At 40.9% G+C, this 9,764-nt stretch overlaps 1 protein-coding gene across 2 annotated transcripts in view; it reads right to left on the bottom strand.

The window, feature by feature from the left end:
• Nucleotides 1-7,566, bottom strand: part of LOC311130839 (mitofusin-1-like) — a 34,615-nt gene extending 27,049 nt beyond the window's left edge. Inside the window, exons 1-5 of one of the 2 annotated variants that reach the window (XM_084163644.1) lie at nt 7,422-7,566; nt 6,378-6,514; nt 6,103-6,238; nt 2,065-2,227; nt 981-1,105 (exon numbers count right to left, since the gene is read on the bottom strand). In XM_084163644.1, the coding sequence (XP_084019770.1) occupies nt 981-1,105; nt 2,065-2,227; nt 6,103-6,238; nt 6,378-6,498 (545 nt within the window). In that variant the 5' untranslated portion in view covers nt 6,499-6,514; nt 7,422-7,566. The remainder of the gene's footprint in view (nt 1-980; nt 1,106-2,064; nt 2,228-6,102; nt 6,239-6,377; nt 6,515-7,421) is intronic. The other variant, XM_084163645.1, reaches the window with a different exon arrangement.
• Nucleotides 7,567-9,764: the final 2,198 nt, after the last annotated feature.

Genomic DNA, 9,764 nt, shown 5'->3' on the forward strand with positions numbered 1-9,764 from the left:
GTGGTGGACCATTCTTGATACACACGGGAAACTGTTGAGCATGAAAAACCCAGCAGCGTTGCAGTTTTTGACACAAACATACTACCATACGCCATTCAAAGGAACTTTAATATTTTGTCTTGCCAATTCACCCTCTGAAAGGCACACTCACACAATCCATGTCTCAATTGTCTTAAGGCTTGAAAATTATCCTTTAACCTGTCTCCTCCCCTTCATCTACACTGATTGAAGTGGATTTAACAAGTGGCACCAATAGAAAATTTAGCTTTTGTAGCACACGGGATGGTAGATATAGAAATAACTACTAGATTGATGCAAATAATATTCATATCAATTCTCGTTGCCTCTTCAGAAAGTTGCAGGAAATACGAATCACTTATGCATTCTGTTCATGTCTTAAGATAAACTTGGAAAAATGAATTAATTTTCAATACATTTAGTTGATTCCCTACCAAGTTCAATACATTTTAGAATATTGTTGAATTCCATTTTAATGTCTGGATTCTGTGATTCCGTCCGTGTCCTCCACATCGCTGATTTTATAGGGCCCTACTCTTAGGACCAGCGGTGTAAATGGAGGTCAAGTTTACATTTACATTTACATTTTAGTCATTTAGCAGACGCTCTTATCCAGAGCGACTTACAGTTAGTGAGTGCATACACTTTTTTTGTTTTGTTTTTTCATACTGGCCCCCCGTGGGAATCAAATCCACAACCCTGGCGTTGCAAACGCCATGCTCTACCAACTGAACTACATCCCTGCCGGCCATTCCCTCCCCTACCCTGGACAACGCTGGGCCAATTGCGCGCCGCCCCATGGGTCTCCCGGTCGCGGCCGGCTACGACAGAGCCTGGATTCGAACCAGGATCTCTAGTGGCACAGCTAGCACTGCGATGCAGTGCCTTAGACCACTGCGCCACTCGGGAGGTTGGGGACCTCGGGAAGTTGTGGGGTCATTGGCAGCATTCCGTTGCCGTACCTGTCTACGAGGACCAGGTCGTCTCTGAGCAGGGCACACTTGGTCTTGGGCCAAAAGACTCGGACCAGGCAGCCTGCGTCCAGACTCTCGTCCATGTGTAGTGCGTGACCCAGCTGGTTCACAGTCTAGAAAGAGAGAAGAAGTCACAGTATAATTTACTGGATTTCAATCAATCTCAAACTTTGCTTGCCTGACAATTTGTATGTAATGTTCAATGGCAGAATCAAATATAGTTATTTTTTCTCAAACAACCAGAGTAGAGGTGCTATTAAATAAAAAAATACTGCACGTGAAGGAGAGGCATCTCTTTCCATTAAAAAAATACTGTTCGATAACACAAATTCTACAAATGCTAATGCTCTGGTCCCCTGGACGCAGATGTGTAAACATTTCATTTGTTTGAGTGTTACAATCAACTGGAGGAAAAGTATCAATGCTGATTTCTTTCTAAATTTTTCTTACAATGGTTCTAAAGGTCTCTACAGCATTTTCCAATAGACAGTGGACTATATCATGGCTAATAGGTTTAGGCTGAGGGTAGCTTTAGCTTAGATCTCTGTATTATGGATAGCTTCCATACAGGGTTCAAGCGTGATGCGCCCAGAAAAGTGTACTGCCACTACATCGAGTCACTATAATGTCCATTCTTTAATGCTTTCCTTGTACCTATGTTTGTCCTGTGTTACTGCAGGGTTTTGGTTGGGTGTTGAAATCCATAGTTTTTAAAATATTTTTCCAATGTAGTAGAAAGTTACGTCTTCAAGCGTGGACTACCACTCGATACTTATAAAAATATCCATTAGTTAACGTTTACTGTTTACCTGTGCCTGTCCTGATTGCTTTAACCTTATCTAGACTAAATTTGTTTAATGATTAATTGCTTAGAGTCAGAAATCAAATCAAAACAAAACGTGACTGTGAGGGTACACTTTATGAGTGGTAAAACGAGTTAATCTTCAAGTAACCCATTTCCAACCTCACTGAGGATGTTTTGCCTACTGAATGAGTGGTAATAAGAGCTAGCCTAATCTTCCATGCATCTAGGCCTATGCCAGTATATCCACATCATCTCCAGTGAACTTACCTTGATGCTCTTCTCCTCCTCTGAGCCCTCGGTCTTGAGGTAGGCGTGGTCCGCGTCCGTGCCCTCCACACTCAGGAAGCAGTTGGTGGTGTGACCCATGCCACTGGGCAGCACCCGGTCCCTCAGCATGGCATTAACCACTGTACTCTTCCCATTACTCGTCCTAGGCACAGAAGATCATGTAAGAGGAAGTCTAACTACTATTATTTTACCTCATACATACAATCTCAAAGAACCTCTAATCAAAGTCAGGAATGAATTATTACAGAAATGTTGGCCAGATGTGATTTACTGGATAATGAATAGGCAGTTATGTAACGTTGAATCATGTCCAATAGCTAGTTTGTATGTATACACAAAGGTTGAGACTTTTCAAAAAGAGGATTGGTTTTGTAAGATTTTATCTGTGGGAGTGGAGCCGTTTCAATGCAGGTGTGCTAGGCTTGGGCGATATACCGTATACCGGGGTATTTCGAAATACAGACGGTATTATTTTCAATACCATAAAAAAGAAAGTACTTTTTGGGGGGATTGGGGACACTCCTGCCACGCAGGGGCTGTGGAGGTGCGTACTACGCCACTGCTTATAACTATGAGTTAAGTATATCTATAAGAAATCTAAGACGTGTCAAATAGCTAAGTGGCAAGATCTCAAGAGAAAGCTTCTTGGTTACAGCAGAGACAGCATAAAATTGTTTTGTGCGTCACCCCAAAAAAATAGCACCCCTTGTGTGCACTTCCGGTAATACCGTATACCCCGGTGTGACGGTATGAACATCTGGATACCGCCCATCCCTAAAGTCAGGGCCGGTCCTTGCCATTCTGCCACCATTGGCGAGACCCGAAAATGACACCCCTCGCAAAACTACAATAGTCCCAGTAAGCAAAATGACGTTGAAAAGATATCTAAAATACATATTTTCCAGACATTGAAGTTTGGTTCAATTTAGGGCGGCAGGTAGCTTAGTGGTTAAGAGCGTTGTGCCAGTAACCGAAAGGTCGCTGGTTCTAATCCCCGAGCCGACTAGGTGAAAAATCTGTCGATGTGCCCTTGAGCAAGGTACTTAACCCTAATTGCTCCTGTAAGTCGCTCTGGATAAGAGCGTCTGCTAAATGACAAAAAAAAAAAAAAAAGAAAAGAAAGAAAGGTGAAAAGGTATTTTTCGTATGTTGAAAATATGTATTTTTCAGATGTTGAAATCAGGCTCATTTTTGGTTCTGAATGAAAGTTGAAAATAAGTAATTTATAGACGTCTATGTTTGGGCCAAATCAAGGCTGGTCCTGACCGGAAAAAAATCTGAACCAAACATAGACATCTATGATGGACCGGACCAAAAATCTATGTCCGTGGACGTTGAAATCAAGGCAGGTCTGGACCACACCAAACATAGATGTCGCACAATTGGCCCAGCGTCGTCCGGGTTTGGCCAGGGTAGGCCGTCATTGTAAATAAGAATTTGTTCTTAACTGACTTGCCTAGTTAAATAAAAATGTTAAATATGTTTGGTTCAGATTTGGTCCGGACCAGACCAAAAACCAATGTCTGTGGATGTGTAAATCAAGGCCGGTCTGGAACTACACCAAAAAAAGACATCCAAAAGGCGTCGGGCATCGGTCCGTGCTTACTGAGGTGTAGCCTACAGTGTTGCCTGAAATTGAATTTTATGAATGCCCATTTATGTGGTAAGCCTACCATTTGTAAAACACCAAAAAACAGCGTCTGGACAGGACCAAAAAAATATGTCCAAAAGGCGTCGGCTCGTGCATACTGGGCTGTAGCCTACAGTGTTGCCTGCAATGGAATTTTATGAATACCCATCCATGTGGTAGGCCAACCATTTGTAAAACAGGCCATTGCATTGGCTTTATCAGTCCTGATTCTTGTGACTAATCAATTTGGCTATTTAAGCTCTGAATATCAACTACCCAACTTTATCAGGAGTTATCGCAAGCCTATTTGCAACGTGTTTACACAGCGGGAAATGCAAAAGTATTTTATATTTAGCTATGATCAGCTTGTCAAAAACTGACGGAATCAAACTTGAAACCACTGATCATGACAATGAGGTGAAACTCCTGGACAACAGTTGTGATTGTCCATTCCATATTGTCCATTTTACTTTGACCTGTCCTGTTTTTAGGATATGTTGTTTGTTAACATGACAGCTCATTTTTTCTTTGATTGAGCGCCATTTGGGTTAGGCTATTTGATCGGAGAAACCTGCATGATGTAAATAGTGTCCCTTTCATTACATTGTCATACATTTTATCTCCAGCCTGTAGGCTACAGAAAAGGCCACATACTCTTTCTACTATATCCTATATCTGCTACATGATTTATGTTAGATGATATTTTTGACGGAACGTTGGTGGAGTGCTGCAGAGACGCGTCTCCCCAACAGCACCCTGGAGAGGCACGCTGGGAACGGACAAGCAAAATATTTTGTGCCCCTGCCTTTGACAAAGTGGGTACTGCTTATCAAAGCGCTCACCTAAAAAGCCCTTATGCCACTGGTTGAGAGACATTGTCATGGTTTTTGGACAGAATTATGTGAGGTTTTATGTGTTGTTGGAGGTACGTCTTAGTCAGTTTAGCTCAGGAAATGCCGCCCTCGTCAATCTGCCGCCTAATCCTGCCTAATGAGCGGGCCGGCCGTGCCTAAAGTGTGCTTCAATGAACCAGCAATAAAAAGGAAACTGAAAGCTAAGTTGCACATCACACTTTCTTCATCATCCTCAATTAGCAATGCTGAAAGCGTGGGAAATAAGCATCTACTACAGTACAATACAGTGCTTTGTATCCATGGTGTAATAAGAATAATCTTAACTGATCAATAAAAGCAAAACTCGATGTCATGATGCATTGATCTCTGCTCAACTGCGGTTGTGCGCTATCTAGACACATTTCTTTTCTAGCCTCTAAGCTGTGTACTAGGGATTTGACAAATGGATAATTTTGCTTAAAGTTTCAAATGGCCCAAAAAAATCCACGTCAATTTACAATGCCGAATAATGGTCAGATTATGTATGTATGACCGCTAAGGCCGGGCAATGAAGTTATATCTACTACCACCCTTTACAGACATAGAATGCAGCTACAGTAACATGTCGTTAGCAACAATTGAGGTCTGTACAGTAGAATTCTGCTCCAGCGTAAATCTTCTGTAACAATAAACGTTGCTGACTGATCTGCTGCTGTGTTGTTTTTATGCCGTTGTTTATGGTATGGTAGCTAGATGTGTTATATTTCTACTCAATGTTTTGGTACTTTTTTGGGAGAGAGTGGTCTGCGCGCAGGCAGCAGGCTTGGCGCAGCAGCTTGAAATTATTTGACTGACAGTTCTGGTTGTCTATTGATGGACTTTAATATCTGTTAATATCACCAGAGAAGGTTTCGTGTCCGCATTAAAAAAACTGTAGTGTAGCCTACCCCAACAGACAGACAAACAAACATACCATTGCTGAGGCCCTTTCAAGGGGCCACATTTCATTATGTCTGAAAAAACGTAATCGATACAGGCTACCAGTAGTCTACTGTAATTTTATGAGGCAAAAACTAAGTAGGCTACCCTTTGCTCGCAAGACTGGCCCGAAGACATCGGTGCCATGAATAGGCTAGGATATTCTACACACAACAGACCGAAGACTGAACACACTTGCATCATTAGCAGGCAGGCCAGCAAGAGGGAGAGAGGCAGAAGAAGGCAGAAACGTGCTCATATGTTTTAGTAATCTGCATCTCGCAATGTCTTGTCTTGCAAATTCACCAAGTAGCCTAAAGTTTGCCTCTTCCTATCTGGTTTTATTTGAATTACACAACTTCCCCAGGCCTTTATAGCCTATCAGCTATAACACGTAAAATAATATGTTTTGTGATAACTGAACTGTGATTTTAATTAAGTGGGGGAAAAAACAACGGATTACGGATTTTTCTTAAAGTTAAGGATCCCAACTTCGTGTACTGTGTACACTACACTCAAACTAAGCATATGCAAAACGGTGGAGAAATCAAAATGCATTCGACTACACTTATTTACCTGCCAAAGAAGGCCACCTTCATGTGTCTGCGTGCCAGCACATCTTTGATAGTTTGCAGTTTGCCAGCATACGCCTGAATCTGCTCCTGTTGGTTATGACTTGCAATGTTCTCCAAGGCTTCATTCTGACACGTTTCTGACAATCACACAACAAGGAAAAGTGAGAAGAGAACAGTGTACTCACGACATAAGAAAAAGCACTTCCACATTTTATTACTTAGCCTACTTTGGCATTGAAATGTTGCCAACACACCTGATTTACTATACACACTCACCTTCTACAAACAATGAGCCTTCCTTCACATACTCCAGCAGTTGCTCAAACACATCACAGATCTTCTTTTTGGCCACTACAAAGTGTTTGAGTGGAGAGAAGTTCCCCTGAGCCGAATCCATGCTTCAGCTTTCTGATCTTGAAGAAAGTACGCAAATTACAAAGGTGGAATGTTTGTCATACTTTGTGCACTATCAAATGGAACCTCATATATACACTATAAGTTGTCCTTATCCCCAATATGGACATGTCTGTTACTTGACATATTCAATAGCCCTAGTGCCCGAGTATGTGCCTTAACCAGGACAAATGCTAGATACTTAGAAAGAGCATATTATCATTACTTTCCCCAGAAACACACACCTTGCTAACTGAAATGTAGACAGCAACACAACTTCAAAATAGCTATAATAATTAAATGTCAGCCTTCATGAGTCGTATACCTGTGACTATTCATTACATGCACGTGGAGAAAACTTGCTTGCTTCCCACAAAAACGTGCAACTAGTGTTGTGTTATGAAAGCAATAAACGTATGTATGAAACAGTTGACTAGCTACTGTACTTGTCTGGCTAGCAAATAAAAAAAACACTGTGGTTGGCTACAAAAAATCCCATCAGTTGACAAACATTACCCACTAGCTAAAGCACGAGTAATCGTACACTGACAAGACAGATATTGTATTATTACACATGTCAACAAACATCTTTAGCTAGCTAGCCACTTTCAGCTAAAGATGTTTGTTGACATGTGTCATACAATATCTAACTAGCTAGTTAGCTAGCTATACTAGATAGTTGCACCGTTAGCTAACTAGCTAGCAAGTCATTAGCGGAAGCAAACTACCCAAGATTAACATATCTTTACATAAACGATGTTATTTGTTATATCACATTACTAGCTAACTAGCAACTTCGTGTGTTACTTCGCATTATTGAAATGCATGTGTTTTGTAACGCGTATCATGCCCTCGTGTCAGCTATCTACTGTAACGTAGCTAGCTATCTTCATGAATAATTATGTTAGTCCTTTGAATTCCCCTTACCACAACTTCAGGCGAGATGGCCAAAGCTACCTTTTCATACCACAGAGAGGGGTAAATCCTCTTGCTGACAATGAATAGTCAATATTTGGTAAAGTTACTAATACAGGTCTCTAGCTAACCTTTCATCTGTTATTCTGTCCCAGCAGCAGCTCCTAGCGGTTAGGACAAAGGGGCGGGGCTATCGGTCAACGAGTTGTCGTCTGACCATGAGACATCCAATCAATGGCCAAAAAATGTTGACAACCCCTTGGTGTCCCCCTCTTCCAGGGTTGCCAGGTCTGTTTCAAATTTCTAGCCCAATGATCGCTCAAAACCCACCCAAAAGGACTGAAAAAAATTGGCCAAAAAACAATTCACAGCAAGAGAGGAGTTGCCATATTTATACAATAAACCCTTTTTCCATAACCTTATTGACCCAATTAAGAAGGAATATCGTACTTGTAACGACGTTAGAAGCAAAATTCCGTTTCCCTCAAAATAATAATTATTGCAAGCTATGACATGATGTAATAAAGGTATTTGAATATGTCGCAAGAGAAAATATCATTCGCCCTTATTAAACTTGCCAAATCATTTTCCATCAATGGATGTCGATTTAACTCATTTGACTGCAATGATTAAACAATAAATGCACAAGGGGTATGGTATATGGCCAATATACCACGGCTAAGGCTTAAGCATGAGCAACAGGGAGTGACTGGATACAGCCGTTAGCCGTGCTATATTGGCCATATACCTCAAACCCCCGGTGTACCTTATTGCTATTATAAACTGGTTGCCAACGTAATTAGAAGAGTCAAAACAATTTTGGGGTCATACCCGTGGTACATGATCTGATATACTATGGCTTTCAGCCAATCAGCATGCAGGGCTCCAACCAGGTTTATAATTGTAAATAAATCCCATTTGCACACGTGCATAACTATAGATAAATCCGTCAGGAGAGTTTGAGTGATGAAAGTTGAACAGAGGATCTCCAAATCTCTGAGGAAGAAACACTTGGACGAACATAAAAAAACGAATGTTAGGCAATTTTCTGGCAATTGTGCTGTTATTATGTGTTATTATTATTATAGATGTTAAGACTACAAACCGTTATAAATGGCCCATTTGCGAGATTAATTTGTCATTTCAATAGGCATAGGCTACAGACTAAAATCTGGGTTTATGATTGTAATTCAATTTTGCCATGGTTTGCTTAGATAAAGGCAGGTAGTCTATAGCCCCTGATAGGTCTACATCGCATTTCAGATAGTCTACAGTAGTCTAGACAACATGTGATCCTGTTGCTCAGCTGGTAGAGCACGGCGCTTGTAACGCCAGGGTAGTGGGTTCAATCCCCGGGACCAGCCATACACAAAAATGTATGCACGCATGACTGTAAATCGCTTTGGATAAAAGCGTCTGATAAATGGCTTATTAATATGTAAACTGAACGATTTAGCAGTTTGCTTAGTTATAATAATATGCCATTTAGCAGACGCTTTTATCCAAAGCGACTTACAGTCATGCGTGCATACATTTTTTTTTTGTGTATGGGTGGTCCCGGGGATCGAACCCACTACCTTGGCGTTACAAGCGCCGTGCTCTACCAGCTGAGCTACAGAGGACCACGTTCAAATTAACAGACGAATTTATTAAATAGCGAGGCGATTTACGGGTAAGAAGTGCTTGTGTTTCCCAATAGGCTACTGAGGATGGGGTCATTATTAATAATATGTATATGAACTGAATATGCTTGTCAACAACAGCCAGTGTTTTTTTGTTTTTTTAAATCAAATTGACCTGTAGCCTAATCTGACTACTGTTACCGTCAATCTTATAAATTCTAACAACTGATCGGCAATTGCGAAAGAGGTTTGATAACTTCCAATTTATTTAACTAAACATGTCCATTAATAATTGCATAATAATATAAGGCTACAACAACAATAAATTGAAGTTATAGGCTATTTATTAAATTGGTTTGCCAGCTCCAGGTAGGCTACAGTGATATCGTCATTTCAACATATTTATTGTATTAAATGGTAGCCTACAATGGCTTATAAATTAATAGGCCACTTGATGGCCAACAGAGGCAAATGTATCACTCTCCACATTTAATGTCAGTTTCATTGAAGACTTTTCCCCATAAAAAGAACCACGCGAGGGAATTCCATAACTTCCATTTCAAATGTTCATTCGGGCAGCCCCCGAGACCCAAGAACTGATCATGCATAAAACACTTCGCTTGATACCCTTTTCTTTAAGCAAAGTCAACATTAGAATGCAGTTTAAACCACCTACAAGCGAATTTATGTAATGCACTCTAGTGCGCCCAATGTCGTTGTCCAGTGCTTTGTC

This window comes from Coregonus lavaretus, assembly GCF_964263955.1.
Source record: "Coregonus lavaretus genome assembly, chromosome: 6".
Classification (NCBI taxonomy): Eukaryota; Metazoa; Chordata; class Actinopteri; order Salmoniformes; family Salmonidae; genus Coregonus; species Coregonus lavaretus.